The sequence below is a fragment of the Aquila chrysaetos genome, chromosome 5, assembly GCF_900496995.4.
Source record: "Aquila chrysaetos chrysaetos chromosome 5, bAquChr1.4, whole genome shotgun sequence".
Lineage (NCBI taxonomy): Eukaryota > Metazoa > Chordata > Aves > Accipitriformes > Accipitridae > Aquila > Aquila chrysaetos.
Genome location: NC_044008.1, coordinates 34,053,492 through 34,078,131, shown reverse-complemented (window position 1 = coordinate 34,078,131; position 24,640 = coordinate 34,053,492). Strand labels below are relative to the sequence as shown.

General features: G+C 41.0%; 1 protein-coding gene across 2 annotated transcripts in view; it reads right to left on the bottom strand.

The window, feature by feature from the left end:
- ANO6 (anoctamin 6) overlaps positions 1 to 24,275 on the bottom strand; it is an 83,061-nt gene extending 58,786 nt beyond the window's left edge. The window contains exon 1 of one of the 2 annotated variants that reach the window (XM_030015868.1): positions 24,157 to 24,275. In XM_030015868.1, the coding sequence (XP_029871728.1) occupies positions 24,157 to 24,241 (85 nt within the window). In that variant the 5' untranslated portion in view covers positions 24,242 to 24,275. The remainder of the gene's footprint in view (positions 1 to 24,156) is intronic. The other variant, XM_030015869.2, reaches the window with a different exon arrangement.
- Positions 24,276 to 24,640: the final 365 nt, after the last annotated feature.

The window sequence follows — 24,640 nt, the reverse complement described above, 5'->3', positions numbered from 1 at the left end:
ATAAATTAATAGAATACTGTGCTCCCCTAAGTACAAAACTGATGTGCTTAAGAATATCCGCTCAGCCCCTCGGTGGGATCTGCCTGCTGCATAGAGTGCCTCCTCCATAAGCAGGGAAGTTTACAGCGTGATTACAGAAAACGAGTTGTTGCAAAGCTAGACTGCAGTGCTGGGGCGCATCAACTTCTCTGCATTGCCTGGCTGCATGCACAATGCTGTCGCACAGCAAATGCAGGTGGAAGGCATGGGAGGAAAGGGTAGCAGGCATTTACCAAAGGAGAACACTGAATAGATGGTGTGCTTCAAACCCACGCTCTAGCTTAGCTCACAGCACTGCCCTCGTGTAGCCGTGCCTTAGGCAACAACAGTCACGACATACAGAAAAGTAAAAATGTAAATACACAATTAGACACACTTAAGTCTTTTAGACCTCAAATAGATTGTGAAGAAAATTAATAACAAAATACTTCACTGGCTGGAAAATATCAGGAAATGTTTACATGCAAGTTTTATCTGAATCGACACATTCCCTGAAATCTTTGTTTGACAGCCCTGCTGCCACATTAGAACAGAAAAAATAGTCATTAGCAAAGTCTATCTGTTCTAATGAAGACCAAATGAAAAGATGACATCACGTTTGCCACCGTGAGGCTCAGAGAACTGGATGGAGTCAGATTGTTCCCATCTGCTGGGATAAACGAGAAGATCCAAAGACGGTGGGCTTTGCCCCAATGATACTGCTTTTTCTAAGTAGAGCTGATCCTGCATCACACACCTCCTCAGAAAGCAGACCAACATCATGGCAGTGTCTCCCCACCCCAGCAGGCTGCACTCCTGCTAGCAGAAGATCGGTTTCATCATACCATCACGCACGGTACCCAAGAGGCAATGAAGCAAAAAGCCTCACCTCGCAGGTACTGTCTCAGAAGCCAGGAGAAGGCAGGAGGTAAAATACCGGATATGAACTGAGTCCTGGAATGAATGAAAACTACTCTGAAGCCCATCATCTAATCAAGTCAAATTACTTTCACCTTATTGCATAAAAAAGAACAAACTACTGCTGTCTGGAATAAAACTAATGTTTCGGAGAGACTAATCTTCTCAAAAAGGATGAGTATTGACATATCCAAGCCAGGGTACCCTGTGAAGAAATGGCAATCACTGTATCAAAACTGTGGAAATAATAATGGAGAGCATCATTAGCAGGTGAATCAGTCTAAAGATCCAGAGTCATCCCTGAGTACCAGCTGGGGACTGCAGTAAAGCCACTGTCCTGGAAGGGACTTTATGTAGATAGCAGCTTCCTTAAGAACGTCCAGCCCTCTGTCTCTTGGTCCAAAAATAATAAAATTATGGTACTGAAGTATATGATTCTGTCCTGGCTTTTGGGGAGAGAAGGGGGGGAAGAAGGGGACAAATTTATGCCATGTTGTTTTAAATGCTCCTGAAGATCAGAAAGGCAGAGAACTGACAATACAAAGGAGTTTCCCTACTGAGCGAAGATTGTGCTTTTCCAAATCTTAACACTTACTCAGGAAGTGAAGATATTGTTATAAAAATGACTACAAGCTCTGGGGCTATGAACAAAGAAAACTTTGAACACATGCTATTTAGACTAGACAAAACAATTGCTTTCCTCCCTGATAATTTATATCAGATTTTATATATTAATATATAATTATGCATAATTAATATATTAACACATATAAAATTAATATGTTAATATATTAATTTATACATTAATTACACGTGTATATATAAAATAAAAAAATTAATCTAATAGTTATTACTAAAAAAAGCCCATCAGAACAGATCACAACCTGTTTTAAGGACTGATCATAGAACAAATTTTTTTTTCAGTAAATGTCAGCTATTCAAGCCATATGTAATACTTGCTGAAATCTGAACTGAAGTAAAACCATTGCACAAGTCGATTTTTTCTGGAAACAGAAACTGTTGGACCGATATACTGGGTTTTGACAGCCACAATCTCTTTTGCCGGTGCAGAATATTTCTTTATTGTAGTTTATTTCATATGTTCAGTTCATTGTATAGCAGTACTCTCAGAGCCAAGAAAATATTTAGCAGTTGAAAAACCAAGAATATGTATTTTCCTTTTTAAATATGAATCAAAGAAAGAGATCCAAAGCAATGAGATCCATAGCTCCAAAACAAAATTAATCAAGGCCATTATGTTCCTTGAGCTACTTCCTTTGTTAAAAAAATCAGTTTTAAACGTAAAATATTCTTGATGGTCTTGATCCTTATATATCAAACCACATATAAAACAGTTTTGTTTAATCACCTAAACAATTTTAATCAAAAAACCTGCATCAAATCCTCCTTAGCTAGGATGATATGTTGGCCTAATTTCTTTCACTTCACAGAGTAAATGAATAAACGCAAAGACTTAAGAAAAGAATGTCTTAGGTTATCCTGCCAAAATGTAGGTCTGATCTTTTTACCTTGCTCCTTGCTAGGTGAAGACATTATTATTGGGATCTTTTTGATGGTTAAAGGTCTGTCTGGGTTGAATTGACTTTCCCAGATTAGCTCTTCTCTGGCATACAGTCTTTTCTCCACTCACATATGAGGGCTGCCATTATGATCACAGATTATCAATGGTTTCACCTCATTCCACCAAAATACTATTGGCTTGCATTTAGTAGCATTCATTCTTTTAAGTTCAGTTATTTGATTGGAATGTATTTAAATTAGTTTTATTTCATACCTGTAGACCTTATTTGAAGAATACATGCTACTAAACCCCATATTCTTCACTTTCGGAAAAGCTAGGTATTAGAAGCGAAATTGAATTACTTTTGTAAGAAACTATACTTTATAACCTATTATTTATAGTTAATAAGGGATCTATACAGCTGCATTCTGTGTGAAAGTCTTGTTCTCTTCTTATGGTCGCCTGCAGTCTTACAGCATGTGAGAAAACCAAGGACAATTAGTAATGCCAAAATGGCTTTTCAAGCTGTCAATAAATTACGTTCTTCGTGCACTCACACAGAGCAGATCTGCAGGTATCATCAACCCAAAACCTAATCTATGCCACAGAATAAGAAAACAGTTGATTTTCATTTCAGACACCCAAGCATACCCAATATGAAGCTATAGATGCTGCTGGATCACAAAGGAAGCGAAATGGCTGTCTTGGAAGATGATTCTTTCCTGTTTGAAAGACTATTCTTTCCATTAAGTTATCTTCTCTTACAGCTGTGCAAACAAAGGATTGGGAACATGTGGTGTGACTTTCAAAAATAAATACTCTTTCATGACTAACCCTAAACAGGAAAATATTCAGTTGGGAATATAATACAGAGTGTTGCTAGTCTAACACCCCATGTCCTGAAACAGCCAGCTCAGAGTCGGGGTAGCTCACTGTCCTGGTTTTGGCTGGGATTGAGTTAATTTTCTTTCTAGTAGCTGGTACAGTGCTATGTTTTGGTGTGAGAATAACATTGATAACACACTGATGTTTTCAGCTGCTGCTAAGCAGTGTTTATACCAAGTCAAGGATTTTTCAGCTTCTGATGCCCAGCCAGCGAGAAGGCTGAAGGGACACAAGAAATTGGGAGGGGACGCAGCCAGGGCAGCTGACCCAAACTGGCCAAAGGGGTATCCCATACCATGTGACGTCATGCCCAGTATATAAACTGGGGGGAGTTGGGCCAGGAGGGGATCGCTGCTCGGGAACTGACGGGGCATCGGTTGGCGAGTGGTGAGCAGTTGCATGGTGCATCACTTGTTTTGTATATTCCAATCCTTTTATTATTATTATTGTCATTTTATTATTTTTATTATTATCATTATTATTTTCTTCCTTTCTGTCCCATTAAACTGTCTTTATCTCAACGCACGAGTTTTACTTTTTTCCGATTCTCTCCCCCATCCCACTGGGTGTTGGGGGGGGAGTGAGCGAGTGGCTGCGTGGTGCTTAGTTGCTGGCTGGGGTTAAACCATGGTACTCACCAAAAATAATAAAGTAATTAGCAGGCAGTTACAGAACAAGAAATTAGATTTTGTGGAAATGATTCTGCTGATAGCAGTGCCTAAATATTTAAGAGGCACTGAGTTGGAAGATTTAAGGGGCTCAGTAACCAAATTGTCAAACAGTTCTTATGTGTTCAGAGCTCAAAGTGGGACACTTGCCCAAAACCTGTGGCAGAAATCCTAAATCATTTCAATGAGCCCTGGACTAGCCCCAACTTCAGTTTCGAAAACAAACACTGGGCTAATGACTTTTTAGTTACAATTCTGTGAAACCAGAGTAATCCGCTGAAATGCAAATGCTGGCTCCTGGTTTTCACTGCTGCAATTGCACGCCAGAACCAACCTGTCTGCATCCAGTCTGCGCATCAGACACCAGTTGACTGTAAATCACTGCAGAAATTCAGCTGCTAATTAGACTGTTCCAAATGCTTTTTCTGAAGCTAAACAATTTACCCACCTTCAGCTGAAATGGCTGTCAGGAAGAATTATTTTGGCTCTCATCTGTCAATAAGCAGTATATAGATACAGAAACAATTTTTGGTTTTAGAATGTATTAACACGCCTACCTGCTATAATTTTAAACAATATTTGGTATGCTTTTTGGTTGTACACTGAATGCATACATGTCAAACAGCTAGCTAGCTTTGTCAGAGTATAAAATAATGGGCTAAACTGATTAAGTCAGAAGGCTTTAGGCTGATAATCTTTTCAGGCATTAATCTCAGGTTGGAATGTGGGCTTGAATCATTCTCTCAAGGTGTCCACATACACCTTCTCATAATCTATTAAGTAATTTAAATATATTAAAATGATGCAACAAATAAACCTTCTTAAATTTTTCACTTAAGGCCTGTTTTGTTTTAAATATGTATGGAATCAGGTAGAAAACTGCTGTAATGTTGACTGCCAAATGAGCCTGTTTCATGATTGATTCAACCTATATCACATTGTTACAAACTGAGGCACACATACATATATACTTCATTTCTTTCATTTTTAACAATAGTGCAAACATTGTCATTCCTGCTGTCAAAAATGCAAGTTCTTAATTTCTAGGGTTAAGGAAAATAACCCTAGAAATAACCCTCAGTCACATTAAGAACATAAGACATAAGGGATCAGCTGGGTCACTGAATCCAGCACCAGCTTACAGACAACTTTTATTTTTAGTTTTGTTAGTATGTTCTGAGAGAAAATTTTCTTTACTTGGAATAATCGGTTCAAGTCTGAAAAAGGGATCAAGAAGAACAGGCTGCTGTTTTTCTCTTGCAGTAAATAAAATCCAGGTGGCAGAGGATGAGATCCACTAATTCTAAAAACCCAAAGGGCATTAGGACAGATTTGCGGAAGGTGTTAGGCATATGAAGTTACAGATAAATTCCTGCTGGGGTACTCAAAAGTGTCCAAGCAGATTGACAGTTTTTATGCCAAATTACATCAAACACAGCGTACGGCCCTTAGTGACCAGAATGAATCCATCAATTTCATTAATCAATCCATCAATTTCATTAACTGCAGTTAATGCTTCCCTTGCTTAATAAATTATTTTAAATGCAAAATGTTTTATAAATGCACATTCTTCTTAAGTATTCAGCATCTTTAAGATAACTAATAAACATGTTTGCATGTTGTTTTTCTCTATGGTAATTAACTCTACTTACCAACAAGATGCACCTAAATACAAGTTCAGAGTAAATAGTTATTATCTAGTAGCTAAGAAGGAAGTCATTCAACAAGAAATTAAAAATCAGAGTAAGTGTGCATTGAGCTATATACTTGCTGAAATGAATGTGTGTCTATGGAATTAAAGAAGGGATGTAGGTACCTAAAACAGGATTTGGGAGTAACCAAAACATTCGGGTCCAGAAGTACAAACCAAAAAAGTGGTCATGTAGCCGCTGGCTAACGGGAGCCTCCTGCCTCACTATCACCCACTGTGGGCATCTCCCCTGGGGGTCATCAGGGACCAGGCTGGGTGTAGCCCCTGTGGTACCCTCAGCAATGTCATTATCCAGCAGAACACAAGGGTTTTACTGTCTTAGCTGCTCTACCAATCAACAAGAAAAACCTCTTTCTCTTAGAAAGCCTTTAAAATAAAAATTCAAAACACGATTAAGAACTCTATATGGGTTACTACTTATTATGAGCTGTAAATTAAATCACTAACTTCAATCATTCCACTTTAGTTAATACTGCTCTACATGGTAGAATCTGATTTTCAGGGCTTGTAAAAAAAGTAGAAATTTGTAGCCAAATATGGCAATTGAGCAGATCAATAGGACTACAAACTCAAACTCACAAACACTGAAATAGTGCTGGTTCAGGACTGTCTGTCATCACTGATGCTTATTTTAAGGAAGACAAAGGAAGAGATTGGATCCTGCTCATCTCATTTCAGAAGTGGTTCTTACTCCATAAAAGGTAAAAGGTACACAGCAGTACCACTTGATCTAGCACAGGAGATGCTGGTGGATTTTAAAGGAAAGGAAGTAATTTTTCATTATAAACCCCAAATTGCTATTCTTTTTTCTTCAGGACCCTACCTCCTTTTGTATACCGCAACGAGGATGACTCCAGGTTTGGCCAAGGAAGAGAACTTGTCTGTCTAGACCTTTAATTTGTTTTTGCAAAAGATGGATAGCATATAGAGACTGTAGGAAAACTGAAAGGAAGAAAGATTTCTGATTGTCAAAGAATTTGCATGCGGCCTTGGCGAAACGCTCTATGTATGCCCCAGCTTTGGGATCTAATACATGTGATGCTGAGCAAGCTCCTTGAACAGTTTTGCAGAGCTTTCCACAGCAGAGTTTTCAAGCTAACTGTCCAGGGTGTTACAGCCGGGAAACTCAGCACTTTTACAGCAGAGCTGGGCATTTGTCACTAAGTTAGCTGGAGAAGTACAGTGTGGTACTGGAATACCAAGATTGGGAAATGCTTTTATTTCTGAAAAATCAGTCCCAAAGCTTTTGTGATTGGTGAGCATTTTTTGGACAACTTTGTGTGAAATGCAGAGAGTTTATCAACCATAAACCCAGCACAGTGTTAAGACCCAATTGTACAAAAGTGGTTGAAAATGAATTATTTTCTCACGGTCCTCCAATAGATGTGTTCTAGGGAGGCCTGCCAGTGGGATGTGGGTCTCTCTGTTCAGCATCTTGCCTTTGCACAACCCATTCAAAAGTGTTTTACAGTGCCCACATCTTATCACCTCAGCAGCCTGCATTCCTATCACGGGGGTCTGGATTCCTGAGACTCCCATCCCTGTTGGATATAGTGCTCAGATGTGGTAAAAGCACCATAGAAACACAGAGGAGGAAAGGAATGAAAATGTATGCTGTACAAGGCTTGGATAATTTGAGTTAAACAAGGCTTGGAGCCATGCTCTTAATGAGGAAGATAAAAAGAAATCTGCAATTACTACCAGTTAACTGAATGAGGCAGTGGACTTAAGAGGGGAAAAAAGAACAGTGATTGTGTAATTAAAAACTGTAACATGCATGCAAACAAATGGCAGGAAAATTGAAGTTGCCTGGGTAACGTTAATGCTGACATTGCCCAACTTCTAAGTGCTTGACTTCATAACCTTAATGTTAACATTTTTTAGACATAATATATAATTAGCCGCAACCAATTAGGGATGCTATGGCTCCTGTTGGCAACCGGTAATATTTACATTTAAATATGGAGAAAGATTACTGCTGGCTATACTGTATTATTTAATTATACAGTCAGTTTAGAAATGAAATTATATCTGAAGCATTTGAGAGATTCCCTTGAGCAGAAGTGATGGAACAATTATTACTGCAATTTGGCATGAGGAAACTGCTGAAAGTCTAGGATTTCACCTAATCAGACAATTTGATTAGTGGTCCATGTGTAGAAGCACTCTGTGCTGCTGATGAGTAATTTCAAAATGCACTGTAAGAAAAGTAATCATCATAACTATGGACACTTTTCCTTAGCAACTCACATATCAAATTTTTAAGTTTTAAAAGGCAGTTCAGAGTAATGTAATTAGTGTAAATTCAGTACCATGATGGAAAAAAACCCGTGTCTTTTAGCTTATTACAATCACTCTGAATAAAAAGTTCTGGTTTCTGCTGACAATTCAATTCATGATGCCCAGCAACTACAGCTGGGCAAGGTCTGGTAGCTTTGTGCCAAGCAGCTGTGGCTTTGAAGACACAGGTTTCTAAATTACTTTCTGGGAAAAGAGACATTAACAAGAAGGATGCATGTGTGCACGCAGCTTTCTAGTAACAGTAATGTGGGCAGACTGATGGAAAATAAGAATATGCTCTCTCTGCCTGGCACTGAAAAGTCCACTATACAACTAAAGAAAAATAGATGCATGTGAAAATACCAACTCAAGTAACTTATACACAAACACATTTGGAAAATATGAAGGCAATAAAAACAAACCCCAGAGTGATACAAACATTTTCCCCTGGACTTTGAGAACCTGGAAGTAGAAGGAGGTAAGATCTCAACAGTCGTTACAGTCTTCTTACAAGACAAGGATGGAAAAATGCAGTGGATTCCTTTGGAGAGAGAATGCCATGCTGAAAGTCCTGATTGTTTCAGTCACTGGTAAAGAGCCTCCAGCTTTAGGCGACGTGAATGCACAGATCAGGCATTGCACATTTACCAGATCAAGCCTTGAGCTTACGCAGGGTTGGTAATGCTACTGGCTTTCTGAGGTAATGCCACCATCAGACTGCACCTTTGGCTGCAGTCAGCCTCTTGTTGGGATGGGCGACCTGTGATCTAGCTTGTGAGCCTCATCGGTGGCTTGTCCTTTCTATCAGATGTAAGAAGGAAACTCGGCACTTGCCGGTGGTCATTCAGCTGCGGGCCTTAGCGCTAGCACCTGCCTGTTGTCCTTGGACAGACTGCCTGCTCCCAGTCCTCAACTTTATGTTATAATGGAGTCTTTGGCCTATAGCCTGCCTCCTGTCATGTTCTTGCCTTGCCTTTTGACTGTAAGGCTTTGACTCCCTTCACCGGTTTTGTACAAGGTCAGTGATTTTTGGGAAACAGAGTGCCTGTGCGGCCACAGAAGAACAAGCGCACATAAGAACACAAGAATGTGCTTATGGATCATCCCAGTGGTCCACCTAGCCCAGCCTCCTGTCCCCAAGAGTGACCAATGGTGCTCAGGGCCAAAACCACCACTCAATGTTCTGAAGTGTCAGATGAAGGCACAGAGGCAGTGAAGCTCCCATGGTATACAATCAGACAGAAGCAGTATCTTTTTGGTTTTAGATCATCTCATGGCTTTTTAATTCATTAATTTCTTTCTATACCTTTTGAACCTGCAACTGCTGCTTACACTTCTTGACACTGGGAAGAGTGAAGACCAGTAAGTCTTGATTCCCCTCCATTCCACGAGGTGGCACAGTAGAAATCTTCTCAGATAGATTATGTATTACTCCACACCTTGAGGCAGATGCCATAGATACCTGAGAAAAATTATCAACAGTGCTGCACTTGGGATAGCAAGAGCTTTCGAGTGCTTGATGTGCAACGATGTTAATAATGCATTGGGTATCTAGAGATATTTGTGCTTATTAGCAACACATATAGAGGGATCATTCCCTGGGTTATGTCACACTTCAGATTTCAGCATTGACCACCGTTGTCAATAGGTCTTTCAGAGTGGGAACAGTGGAGGCAGCTATAGACCCACCAAAGTGAGCACATGATAGTTCATCATAAAGTGTCATTTCTAGAATTCTCTAACAATTGTTGCACCTTCCTAGAAGATTAGGATCCCAGAGTGAGTAAATTCAGTCTAAGGACTCATCAGGAAGGAATGCAGGTGAAATTTAAAGTACAAGTCTCCTTTTGCTTGGCAGGTAGCATAAAAATGTGGAAAATAAATAGGTATTTTGATAGCTTATCTCAGGAGAAAGCAAAAAGAAGTCAGGACTATACAGTAATGACGCTGATGAAAAATGACTGGCTTTGAATCTTAGATACCATTCAGCTATAACAAAACCAACCAGCAAGAATAATAAGGATTAAAAAGCCAAACAGCAATTCTTTTGTTTTCCTCCTGTCTCACCTATACCGCAGTGTAATTCCATGAAATCTTTAAAAAAGCCCACAAAAGAGGATATGCAAGCTTTGCTTTGGAAAACATGGAAAGAGATTTTACTTTGGTGTCTACAGAGTCCTCCTAAACTGTTTTACAACATTATGAACGTATCAGACGGCAGTAACACGGGAACAACCACGGGACTTGCTCATTTCATACAGCATTGCAGATCTTCATGAAACCACAAACAGTGCTGAGGGACCCAGCCATACCCCTCTTCACAAACTCATTTCCACTGAGATTCTAAACCATTTCTTCAAAACTGTGGAAGTAAGAGGATATAAAAAAACAGTTTTCAGATAAAAAACCCAAGCAGCCTCTACAGATGTGTTTTTCATTTAAGCTTAGGTAAGATTGCTTACACATCTCATTATAACAGTAGGGAAAAAGCAAGTGTGATGGGCTGTTAGGAGGCTAGTCATAACCCCTTGACACTGGTTACGCTGAGTTTTGTTTTATTTTTAAGAGGAGACCAGAGTGGCTTTACTGCAGATTCATTTTTTTGTGTGGAGAGGAAGAAAAATGACCTTTCGAAATGTGTGAATCCAGCTCACAGACTGTAAGGCAGGAAGGTGTACCAACGAGGTCATCCAGTTTGATCCCTGTAACACAAGCCAGAGGATTTCATCTCCTACTTCTTCTGTCAACTCCAACTTCTGGCTGAAGGTGAATAAACTTCTCAGCTCCGAAGATACTACTGAATTGCAGACTGATAGCATGAAATCAAGGAGATCTCTTAAAACAGACAACAAAGTAGGATCCAGTAAATCCATCAAGAAAATAATCTGTTTACACTTTATCCTAAGTATGGACTTCACAAATCAATAACTTGACATTTGGCCATACTAATTTATAACTCGGTGAAAAACCACACAAGCTATGAAATAAATGCTGCAAGCAAACATACAGAAACAGACGAATCTAAAGACAAACCACTATCCACTTTCTCTATACTGTTTTTTTAGGCCTACCTGTATTTATAAACCAAAACTCACAGTGCCATTATATTTAGAGCTCTAAGTTTAAACACAAACTTCATTTTGGAGGGTTTTAGCACTCAGCCCTTCTAACTGATTATTAGTTTTCTTGAAAGTCCTTAGAGTGACAGGTTGATGGAGATGTTGCAGCACATGAATCAATCTCAGTATCTTCTGCTAGCACAGTGAAAACACTACATTCTGCTCTCCCTTCACATGGTGGAGGCGGGACAGAGAAGGAGGAGGAGAAGAGGGCTTCAGGAGTAGCAAACACCAAAAAGAGACAGCAAATAGGTGACAGCATTAGTTGTGCCAGCCACTCTTTAATGTAGTCACACACTGAGGGGACTGCAAGGGGTCTCTCACAGGCACAGAGGGTCTCCGGTGGCCTCCCCTCTGAGCTCTCTGCAAGGGGCATGACTTAGCTTTTAACGAAAAACAAAAATATCACATACTTCAGGAATATTTAAGGTGGGACAGCTAAATTCCAAGCCATATTTTTGTTACTGAAAAACTACTGTTTATGCCTAGAATGAACGATGCAAAACATCTCCACTGATTTCAATAGCAATGTACATTCCAAAAGCAGGGATATACATTTGAGACCAAAACCTTTAGCTGAGATTTGGCTTGCCTGACTTCTTACCATCCCATATCAAGGGGACGTGTTAGACAAGGGTCCACAGATGTGGAAAAACCCACGTTTAGAAAAGTGTTGGCACTTTCATTTCCCTTGTACTATGAAATGAAGCAATCATGTTCAGTTAAAAAATAGCGGAAAATTCTGCTCATAGACTTCCAGAGACAAAGAGAAAAAGAGCAGTGCTGATCCCCAGAAACACACATAATTCCACATTTCAACCTCCCTGAAAGTAAACTTTGCTAACTAGGCTGCAAGGAATTTTTTAAATATCAAATACACATTTTCTCACTTCTGTAGACTTCAGTTCCCTACATTAGCACAGTTCGAAAGCTGCCTGACCATGTAAAAGAAAAGCTTTTTAATCTTACTTACTGTCATATTTTTGACCTGCATTATACACAGACAAAACCTTAAAGGTTGTAAGTACTCGCTGTATCAGTCCCCTGCTGCACACAGCCCTGATGGGCTATGTTCATGCTGAACTCACACAGCTGGGTTTTCAATAGTCACCCTCCCTGTCACCACAGACTTTGGTTTAGTATCTGCAAAGTGGAGCACTGCCGAAACATGAAATGGCCACATAACTCCTCTCTCTCTGTTTGCTGCAGGTTGGCACTTTGACTGTGCAGTCCGGAGCCTGAGAGCACTTTATGTCACTTCTGAGTGACATTTCTTTTCTGCAAGCACCAGATCTGCTCATATGGAGTCAAATTCAGCACTCCAAAGGCCAAGAGAATCACTGACCCTAAAGGTGACACAATAAAACCAGAAACAAAATAGCGAAGGGGATGAAAAAGAACTGAAAGACTTTTTCTGAAGCCAAACAGGATTTCTCTGGAGCTTCTTTTTGTACACAAGGTGTTCCTATGGAACCTTCTGTTGAGGAGAACGGTCAGTGGGTTTGTTCAGTGAACTGTACGCAGTGAGAGATGCAGAAACTCCTCTGACGGACACATTTGGTCTCATCTTAGAGTGCAGGATAAACATCTATCCCCAAAACATTTAATTAAACTCAGAGGAAACAAACAAAAAAAGAAAGACGATAAATGGAGTACCGTTGTTTAGACAGATATTTATGCTTCCATCATGAATAGCTTTGGAAGATAAACCACTGGAAAAAACCTCCAACACTTCAAAAAACCCACTCTGAACAGCAATATACAGTCTCTGGGGGCTGAGACTGCAACATTTACACACTTTAATAACTTTATGGATGCTGACGGTTCCACTTAACTCAAAAGGATCGTTCTCATGTTTGTGTCATGTTTGGCTTGTAATGCGTCCCTATGCGGACTGGTGCGCAGAGATGAGCAGCAGCCTGCTACCTCAGAGGTTTATGCTGTTGTGTAAGGACTGTAGGAACAAGCTGCAGGTAATCCTGTAAAAATCAGGATTCCTACCATGGGCTTAGAGGAGTACGTGAAATTGTGGCAATGTAACAGCTATCAGAAGCACTACACTACTTGGGTCCAAACATCATAAAATGTCATTGGGTTTATGTGTTTTCTTTCCCTGAGAAATTTCAGAGGAGTTGTTAGTGAGATCTGACTTAAATCAGCTCTGTTAAACCACAACATTGCTGATATTTTAAGAGGTACAAAGGATAAAATCAAGAAGCAGCATAAGCTGTTTATCATTTTTGTGTCTAGATCACATGCATGCCCAGAACCCGGCCTAATAAACATGCATATCTCTGAAGGCTGATTTGTTGAAGGACTGTGACCTAATGCTTCGGTGGGGACTGTAGTCAAGAGTGTGATAAGTTCTTTTTTCACCCGCTCCAGCGCTGAAGCCCATCATTGAACAAATGCACCTGGACTTCTGCCAGTCCCCGAGTACCTTCTCGAACCTGAAGGGGTTTTTCTTCATGGCTTAAAATAATGTGAGGTTGTTTTTTTTTTCTTATCCCAGAGCAACTAACCCAAATGAGCTGTCCTTAGGCTGGAAATATAAAGAAGACAAGCTGCTTTTGCCATGAGATAGACTTGCCAAGACCAACCCCAAGCATACTGTCAAAATTACTGCCCAATTACATGGGGAACGAGTGTGTTTTACGGGAGGATAGCCCATACGAAGCAGTTGCCCCAAGCTACAAACACAGCTTTTTCAGCAGCCAAGCTGATCCCAGGGTGTTCCTCACCAATGCCAAGCCTCCAGGCAGCTGTGGAGCCTTTTCATTGGGAACCGAAATGATTAACCAAATTGTAATTGCAAATTGCTGTTTGGTTAGACTTCAATGCCTATGGATCAATGAGTTATCTAATTAGGAATCTTAAGTTCGAAATCTGTTTATAAAATTATACCCATTGCTCTTAAATTTACATGTCTCCAAGGAGATATATTTGAATTTCTGTAATGAGTTTCTCAGAATGTTTGCTTTAAAGTATTTCCTACACTTAGCTGTTATACAGTGTGTTTACAGGAGTGTCCCAAAAAGATACTTTTAATTACTTTGACTACGAAAATATTAAGTTTAAAGTCAAAACCTACAGGCATTTTTGAGCTACTTTCTGTGTGTAGGTGCAAAGCCTCATACCTGCAAGTATTCCCAGTGTTGGACCTAGGATTTAGAAATAAACTGTATTCTTTTGTTTCCTAATCAGGAAATACTTTGTAGTTTTAGCAATTGAAGGACTCTTCAGATTTTTCTTCTAACAAGTGCAGCTTAATAACAAACTTCTACCTAAACCCACCCTCTTTTGTGTGTAAGAGGTCTAAAAGAGACCTTTGCTCTTGCAAACACCAATAAACTTAGAAAAACATCTGGAGCTCTATTTGGCTGGACTGCATTGCCCCTGAAGCTTTTTCTCTCCTCACTTTATTATCAGCAAGGAACAAGTTAAAAGAAATAAAAATCCAGCATTGACTCATTTATTCTTCAGGTCATATTGATTTTTTTTTTTTTAAATAATACATTACATATTTAAGTCTTACCAAATATTGTAGGAGTTTTTGCTGGGCTGTTTGTCTTAAGCACAGCCATCAGTTTATAGATTAAACTGTCCTTTTGTGCAAATCCCTTCTTGTCTTTTATAGACAGCAGAATAATTAAATGAATTTAATTATTTTTCCTAGAATAAATCAGTATATATGAAGATGATGAAAGATTTAATAAAGATATTTCCTCCATTAGGGACTAGTTCTGCATTCTTTACTATGAATAGCATTTACAAAAATAATGCTATTCCCACTGTAGTCAATGGGACTACTCACAAGGGTAACGTGTGCATTGTTTGACCTCATCCTCGTTCATTAATGTCTATAAAAACTCCATTAGACTACTTAAGGAAAAAACACATAGAAAGAGAATGCTAATAATTTTACTAATATTGCACAAAAAATAATAAAACTCTCTGGCAATGGTAGAGCCCTCTGGATCACCATCTCTGTCTTGTTTCGTTAAATGTTATTATCTCTAAGTGCAGTGCAAACCTAGAGCACTGGAAATTTTTTGCAAATAATTAATGGTATAAAGACTGTCTTTTTTTCCTGCTGGATAAATTACCTATGAACACATTCTGATTTTTACTATATATTAAAAATACGCACGAAAACGCCACAGATGAATTACTTCAATTCACTGCACCCACAGTTATATTACCTTAGTCCCTTGCTGTAGCTTATTTTCCTGATGAACTGACTTGGAAGAATCTTTATGCCACTGCTTATGAGTTCCTGACCAGATAAATAGGTGAAGAGCTGCACTGGTCGGCTTTACCCTTATGAATACTGTCAAGAGTTCTTCCTCTTTCCCTTTTACTTACTTTCTTTCTTAGTCTGTACCCAGGACTCAGCAGATGTTTTGCCTTTACTTCCATCTCCTAACTCTTTTCATCTGTTCGACACTTCTTATTTTACCAGACCCTTCAGCCAAGACCCCAGTGTGTGCGACAGGAGTCTCTCCACTGACCTAAGTTCTAGTTTTCGGTGCTTATCTCAGGCTCCCTCCACTGACAGCCACAGACCCCAGCTTCTCCACAGGCAGGACATGGGTGGCTCTTCTTCAACTCCTGCGCTGTGCCAGATCACAGCAAGTTGGATTAGCCTTGGATTACACAGTCCTTGGTTTACTCATATCAGTCCCCAGCATCTTCAGCGGGGTTGCTACACCGACAACATTTTATTATCGGCTCTCATACTTTCCACCCTGATCTGCAATCCAGATGACGTTTTCTAGTTAAATATTCCTCCCACAAAGGAAGGGAAGAACCCACAATCTTTCACCCACTGAAAAGTCACTAATTTCATCCTATTCTCCTGACCAAACCCCATCAGCACCACCATAGCACAGGAGACTCAATGAATCTCAACACAAGTGCTTCTTGCTCCCACTGTTTGTTCCAAATTCTCTTCCCTACCCAGTGAAGATTCCTCATCTGATTGTAATTTCCCAAAGTAGTTAATGGTTGAGGGACAGGTCATGGGTCTTTGCTGCAGCAGTGGAGCAGGAACAGAGATCTTCCTGTAGACACTGTGACAGTCAGATGCCTTAGCAAAAGATCCACCCCAGCTAGAAGCCCACGGGACAGAAACACACCATGGACACTCAAGTTATCAGACATTCTGCTGCAGCAACTGCTCTCAAACAGCGCTTGAACAGAACAGAGGTGGTGGCTGCTTCCTGCAGAAGAACACTGGCGCAGCAGCTCATTCTGATGACTGTACCGTAAGCAGTCTCCTATGCAAATATTTAACGTCCCATGCTAAATCACATCTAAAAAATGCTGGAGAACCTGACTAACCAGATTAATGGGGTCAGGGGAAACCCATCAACAAAAAAATGAAGGGAAGGGAAACTATACAAGCAAAGCAAAATCTGCTATTGGTGGCAGCTCCTACAAAACTTTGATGTTCAGTTATGTCTAAAGAATATTGATGATTAGTGGTTTAGTTGGAAATTACTTAATGTAAACACTAAATTGAAGGGTTCAATCTTATTCAGCCTTTATACAATATTTTGAAACTAAGCTGCAATTTCTACCACATGAGGCATAAAATCAATTAAAGAATGTTTATGCTCCAGCAGACTTGTAACTACACTGTTTAAAGTTCAGTCAGTTTGTGTTTTAATACATTTTTGTTAATTTTCCAATTTGAATCTGGTATTCATTAAAGATGTTTAAATGTGGTCTCTTTCCAAAACCATTTGGTCTTCCTGGTTCTTCCTGCTAACGGGGTCTATGCTGGTCTGAATCTTGCCCTTTTACAAACATAACACAGACATTTTATTAATATGGCTATTGCCGTTAGCAAAACTGTCTAGGCTCTGCCTATTTTGCATTCAGTAATGTTATGCCCTTCAACAGGCCAACTGCTGCGTAGGAAACAGACCATCTATATTGATAAGGTTTGGAACTGAAAGGCTTGTGAAGAGGAAATGGCTCTGACATGCAGGACAGGAATGGGAAAAAGGGATTATACTCCCATTTGATAGTTTCATGCAATGGAAGAATATATGCCAGGCTGCCGGGTGCTAATGCGAGTGTAAGTCTTCTCCGTTCTCTACCCTTCGCCACTTAGCAGCCCATCCCTGACAAACCAACAACTGCTTTAGGTGAATTATCTTCTCCTAGGCAGAGTACTAAACCATGTATATACAAACATGGGGCCTGGGCACACCTCTTGACGGAAGGTATCCCATGTGTACATAAGGAGGTTGGGGAGTGATTCTGAATCCTGCAGAGGAGTGGAGACTGCTCAGAGATTAAATCAAGCCAACTTGAGGTTAAGGGCTTTTTTTTCATTAGCTCTAGTGATGCTTCAGGATCTCACTTCTGAAGTCCACGCAGGGGATTGTGCCTACATGTCTCCTGTTATCATAGGCAGAGTTTGGGACAGCTCAGAACAAGGGTTAGAAACAATTCCATTGAACCAAGCAAAAAATATATTTCAGATGCCTGTATAATTCCTCAGGAAGCAATCAAGACACTCATCCTGTCACGAAACCCTCAGATAGATGTGGGATGCCTGAGGAAAGTGTGAAGGGTGGAGAGGACAAAGGGTTCTGTGCTCAGATGTTTGCTTTCTTAGACTGATTATCTAACAAAATCCATTGTTTGACAGCAATTCGCATGACTGCCGGTTTTCGTTTCCCACAGAAAACACTGGAAATAAGAAAATAAAGGGTGCAGTGTCCTTCTTTATAGCTTTGCATTCCTACCACACTGCCACTGATATACCCCAATGAAAAATAAGGCCAAAATGCCACGAAGTCTTAAGCTGCCGCTGTAAGGTGGTTGTGGGGGGAATACTTCTTTTGGTAGCCAAGCCAGTCAGTGCTGGCTTGACGTGTTTGTGATATTGCGGCCTATGGCTTTCATTTCAGCTTCCACATTCATCAGACATGAACCCTAACACAAAATGTTAACAAGGTCCCAGCAGGCTCTCATCGCGGGCAGTGCAGTGGGTGAACACATATGTTCTTCAGTGGGAAAACTGTTCCACCTACATTCACTGTGAGCATGGATTTGAATCAAATACCCCTAAAAACTTACAAGTGATACTAGGCCCGTGCCTTGGTGAAATGCTTTTTTAATTTTATATCAAAAACATCAATCAACTATCAGTTTAATAACATATATTTCTACAGAGCAATACTTCAGACTGTTAGAAAGGACTATGCCAGAGACATGCACTTAAGCAATAGTGACAATCCAGTAAAAGCAAGCTTATTTTTTCTATTCATTAGGATACAGAGATCAGCGCTTGCATAATAGTTCCGTCCCCACCTTTGTTTTCTGAATGTACGAACAATACACAATCCAACCCATGTCACCATTCCTCAGTGCCCTCCTCTGTGACATTCACACCCTGTTAAATGCATTACCTTGTTAAACACACACCTGCAGCGGCTCCACATGCTTAAAGCCTGCAGCACCTTTTTTCAAAGATCTTCTCATGTCAAGCACAGGACATTTAGTTTCATTATTTGTGCATTATTTATAATTCACAAAAATTAGTAACTCTTTTTCCTGGCCTGCCCCAGTTAATCCCAAACTTAGGCTAATGCTTTTTTATTTCACTTTTTTTAGGGGGGGTACAAGAAAGTATTATCTCAAAATAAAAATAAACAATAGAAGAAAAAAATCCATCGTTCTTTCTAAGGGCTAAGCTGGAAGGCATTACAAAGACTATTTAACTTATGACAGTCAATTGGACCCATACAAATAATTCCTCTGTTTTGTATTTTTTTTTACCACAGCAGAAGACATCAGTTTTAGTATGAGTTCCCCCTTGGGGTTTGCCACATGTCTGGTGACAAACTAAGACTCAATTCCACAGCATGCAACCCATCATTTCCTAGGAAATGGCAGGTACCAAGAAATACTAGGATGAGGTGATTTAAATGATAACAATTTTATTGAACTCTCCATGCATATCGTAACAGATCTTACTCATTATCCTTCTCTAATTACTTTTGAAAGGCCCATTTGTGTGACGTCTGTTATGGCATGCATAGATCACCCCTTCCATGTCTCTGGTCTCCTGAAATTCAAGCGCTCTACCTGCAGTTTGATATACTGTATAAATTCCAAATCAGCTGATACTAGGACATTTTTTCCAAGTTTTTGATTGGATTACTTTCAATAACTGCAACAACTATGGAACTGCTGGAGTTCTGTACCATGTTACACATGCCTGGCTGTTTCCTACATATCAATTTTAATAAGTTTTCTTTTTTACAAATGATAATGCTTGAAAAGTAATTTAAAAAATCTAAGATGTTGAGCATAAAGGTGTATAGGCTGTTTTTCCTTTTAAAAGAACTTGTGAGCTGTGTAAATAGAAGGAATCACCTGTGATAAATATCTAACATAAAATTAATGACTTAATAACCAGGAAAAAACCCAAAACTATTACTATTAACCTTGTGCAAAAGGCACAAGTTGATACAATGGCAGATAACAAGTCCGTCCTACAGATTGCAGATTTATCTGTAAACCGCACTCATCTGTTCAGTACAGCTAAGTCTAAAACACAGGCACAAAGAATACTTTCAAAGTATAGGAAGTTTCTAATGGACAACTGGGAATTCTGTTATAGTAGAAAAACTTTAAAAAGAGAAAGATGTGGTAAATTTGTGAAGTTTATCAGTTTCCTAATTTCTGATTCTTGAAATACTCTGATCACCTCCAGAGTTTATGAATTATAAATAGCTGCAAAACAGTAATTATATTGTAGTTAAATATTTATACTCTCACTATGTGTTTTTTAGTAGTTTTGTAGAAAAATCATTGAATCAGAATTAAAAAGTGAGCGGTACCAGCAGCATAGTGTTCAAATACAGCCATACTCGTTGACAAGGCTGTTACCCCTGGGTGGCTTGGATTCAGTGAAAGTGAAGTGGGTAGAAAGTAAAAAAATAAAATTACTGAAGTATGAAGAGAGAAAGAAACACAGGTAAACCATCACGTTAACAGATATAAGAGGAACAACATGAAGGCATGAAAGGTAGTTTAAATTTTGACCAGTATCGCAGGCCAGCGTTTCCTGGACATTTACAAGTCCCAGCTCACCATGAAGAGTCTCTCACTGCCCCAGTAGCAAACCAGAATAAACGAGACCATGTGTCTACATTCCTGCTTGCTCCTGTTCCTCGTCCCCTAGATGCACACGTGCGAGAACAGCGTTGCAAACAGAGCACAGAATTGGGGAGCAGAAATTCTTGATTCTCAGCTCATCAGACATCCCCATCCTACAGTCTTCTTCAGGGGAGTGGGTGACTGAAATGTGGCCCAATAATTTTTAGGTTGATTACAAGACAGAGAAGAAAAAGAGAAGAAAACCAGGTGTGGTAAGAGTGGGCTAGGGCAGTCTTACTCATTGTGGTAGATATAGACTAAAAAGCAAGATATTGTCCTTCCAGAAACAGATTTTTTTTTTTAAAGAATCTGCTTATAAAGCCTTGCATGTTATGAAATTAGCAGATCTGATCCCTGCACCTACTGCCGAGCAGACCACTTTTAAATTTCCCACAGTGTGGGGATTACAGTTAATAAATGACAGGACAAAGCCACATTTGTCAAACAAGGAATCTAATTGTTCAGGCTTTCCAATGCCTTCAGAAGACTTCTGTAGAGAATTGACCACTTCACAGCATCATGAAGGCAAACACTGGAGTAATTTGTAGAACACTGTTGGTATCCTGTATATTCCTATTGGAGTACAGTATATGATATCAATAATATTTGTAGAGTCATGTGAGAAGCAGGTCAGGCTAATGAAGCTATTGAATAGGAAAAAATAGAAGCTCTAGGCAATATGATAAAATTCAGTGTAGGCCATGAGGAAACAAGCAGAGAACAGAAGAGTGAGAAAAAGTAATGAGGTGAAGAATAGCTATGCCTGCTCTTCACCATCTGGACTACAACATCACCCCTTAGGACAGGGTTCCAGTTGTACAGTGGGCTGCACACACCTGCTTATTTTAGGCTGCAACTCCACAAATAATGTTGTTTGAATAAGACAGCGCCGCTGTACATTTTTATTGTAGCTGGTAAAAACGTCTGCTGAAGAACAACATGAAATCCCTTTCAGAAAGAAGAGCTGGAATCCTCATCAGCACTGTGTGAGAAGAAAAAGGTTAACATGTGAACATCCATTTCTTGGTCATCTATAAAGCATGGCCTGATGATTACTGCAGCGGTGTCAAAAGATGGGAAGATGTTGTACACTCAAGGCTCAAGGAACAACTAGGAATGTATTTGAGCAAAACCAAGACAACAAAGAGTGAGGATATGCCAATGAAAAGTATTTCATGTGGAATGGTTAGTCAGAGTGGATGCCTCTGGATATTGTCTGCAAAAGTTAATTTTTCCGGAAAACACACTCAGATATTCTGTAAATTCCAAAACACAAACAAGCAAACTAATTTAGATATGGTATGAGGTTTGGCACCAGGGAAAGAAAAACTTTACAGTTTCTAGGCAGGAAATAATGGGTTTGGAGAATTTTAAATGCTGTGGCAACCGCAGGTCAATGTCCTTCCCATCATTTCTGCCTGGTGATAAGGTATCTCAGAAAAAAAATTGATGCCACTAATGTAACAATCCTCTTAAAAACAGTCTGAGTCCAAAAGAAAAAGTTACCCATCTTGTTTAATCACTAGAAAAAAAGGTTTTCAACTTGTCAGAAAAGCCTAACCTTAGGACAAGACTTTCTTCCTTAAGCACAAGTCTGACCGAAACAATCCATTTCAAAGCTATGTACAGCTGGCAGTGCGGTTGTGGTACCTTCCTGTGGGTTGGGGCTCATGAGTCCAGCTCTTTTGCTGGACTCCTGCCGAAGTCTGCTTCTGACGTGAGTGGTTTGCTAGTCATCAGCACGGATAACCAAAACCAACTGTGTGCCAATATGAGCCAGAGCTCTCCCTTTATGTGCCATGACTACAAGCTTTGATATGCCATAATAGTGCTTTTCCTGATGAGCTATAAACACTTGGGATTGATATTGAATAGGACTGGAAAGAGTTCAGAAGTCCTGCTTCCTTGTTAAAGCAGGGATGGCTTTCTTGGGAAAAGTGCAGATGCAAGTGGTACAATAAAACTGGAGGTAAATGGATGATTTACAAGTTTGTCAGCCTAATCAAATAGATCTCCTGTACTTATACCTAACGTCAAATCCTCGAGACTGTTATCCATGCATTTTGCAGGGCAGAACAGCAAATGTGACAGAGCTGCGCACTGCGTGACAGGCTTTGCGAAACAACTCATGAAATCATCGCTGCTCAATTTTTAGTTGATTTTGCCACATAGCATGTGTTTTTCCAAACTGCTGTATCCTGCAAGCAGAACATGCAGCTCATGATTTGCTGGCTCTGGGAGCTGAACTAACCCCAAATTTGATAGAGTCACGAGTAGGAAACAATTTCATTGTTCTCTGGGGTGAAGAATGGAAAGAAAAAGGCATGTGTTGATTACTACACTGCAGTGCTGATCCACCCTTTGATTCAGGGAGTGGAGTCAAACAATCCCTCCACCTCACTTTATATGGAAAACTGAATTTGTCTTTGGACTATTGCTGTAAAGCAGAGGATACTCCCACAGCATCTGAAACAAAGGCTAGTAATGTTGGAGGAAAGACTTTCCCTGATTGCCACAGACGTTGGGTGAGGCTCAAACTTTATACACTTTTGGAGTGAGCTAACTGAATACATGAAGCAAACTGTACTGGCCATTATTAAGGATTAGTATTTGGAGGCAACATAAGTGTCAGAGGGAGTTAATGCCACTAGAAATTTTGACTAATGCAGAAATTCAGTCCCAATAGTAAAAAAAAATAAAAATCAAAATTCAGTACTTGTCAGTAAAAATATCCACAACCTTTTGAACACAAATGAGCAGGAACCCTTTTTATTTGATAAAATGTATATACACAGATCTATCTTCTACTTGCTTGTCTAATTGACCTTTGCCTGCATTCCTCGTTTGTCAGATTCGTTTTAACAAATGAAGTAGAAATAAAAGGCTTCAGAATATCTTGGGTACTGCAGCTGAAAACAGCTTCTGAACCAAAGTAAATCTGTGAAATGAATAGACCCCTTCAGCCCGAACCAGCTGAGAACCAACCCCTTTCGGGCTGTTTTCTGGAAATACTTTAATAGAATTCATTCCCACAGTACATACAAATGTCATTGTCCCGGGCTGCTGCTCTTGGGACAAGACTAACATACACCGCCTTTGAATTTAAAACTCTCCCGTCATTTTGCTGCCTGCATTTCTGGCGGCGGACACAAAAATGCATTGTTTTCCAGCAAAATTACTATCTTTCTACGCTTTGCCAATTCCCCCCCCCCCCTTATTTCTTTTTTTTTTTTGGGGGGGGGGGGGATAATCTTCCCCCTCCTTTCCTTGGCTGTCAAACGAAGACAGGCAAGCCTGGCAGGAGCCGGGCTGGCTGCTGCCCCTTGAGGCTGCTGCCAGCCCCAGGGACCAGCCCCGGGGGCTGCTGCCAGCCCGTGGGTGTGCGTGGGCGATGGCATGCTTCGCATTTTCCACGGGAGCAAAACCGCCCCGGCCCCGGCTGTGCCCGCGGGCTGGGAGACCGCTGCCAACACCGCCAGGTCTCCGGCATCGCGCTTCGTCCCAAGCGCTGCTCCCCTGCCGCCTCACGCTTTTCTTTCCCTCCCTCCTCGGGAGAGGGAAGGGAACAGGTCAAGTTTTTCGCTGTTTCTCTGAAAACGCGCCCGGGCTGATGCGGTGAAAGCGGGAAGGCGGCAACGCCGCTCCCTGAGGAAGACCCCCCGCCACCCCCTTCCCCGGGCAGCACGGACAGAGCCAGCACGTATTTCCCAGAGGAAAACCATCAGGAGTTGTAGCAGAAGGAGGTGAGCTGAGGGGCGAGCACCCTGCATGCCAGCCCGGCGCCAGCAGCTGCCCCCCCGCCTCAACTTCCCCGGGGGACGACGACCCTCCCCGCTCCAGCCCCCTACTCACCGATCTCCCCATCATCATCTTCCTCCTCCTCCTCCTCCTCCTCCTCCTCCAGATCCAGCAGCACATCTTGGTTCTCCGCATTCATCTTCCCGAAGTTGCGGTGTGTCGTTCCCCCCTTCCCCCTCGCCGGCCCCCCCCCCCCCCCCCCGCCCGTCTCCTCACCCCGTTCCCGCCGCCGGGGAGGCGAGCCCGCCCCGAGGCCCGGCCTGCCCCGGAGGCGGAGCGGCGGCGGCGGGGAAGCGCTGAGGGGAGATCCCGCCCTTGGCCCTGGGCAAGAGAGAGAGAACGAGCCTGTGGCAGCTCCCGCCTGAAACCGCTGGATCTGGGGAGAGGTGAGCCCCAGGCGGGATGCGGGACCGGCGCCATGTCCTCACGTCGTTGTCGGGGGCTGGCGGGACGGGGCGAGGGGACTCGGCCGGTGGGTCCTTGGGCTGAGGGAGGCAGCGAGGGTGGTCACAGCCCGCGCTCTGTAAGCGAGCGCGCT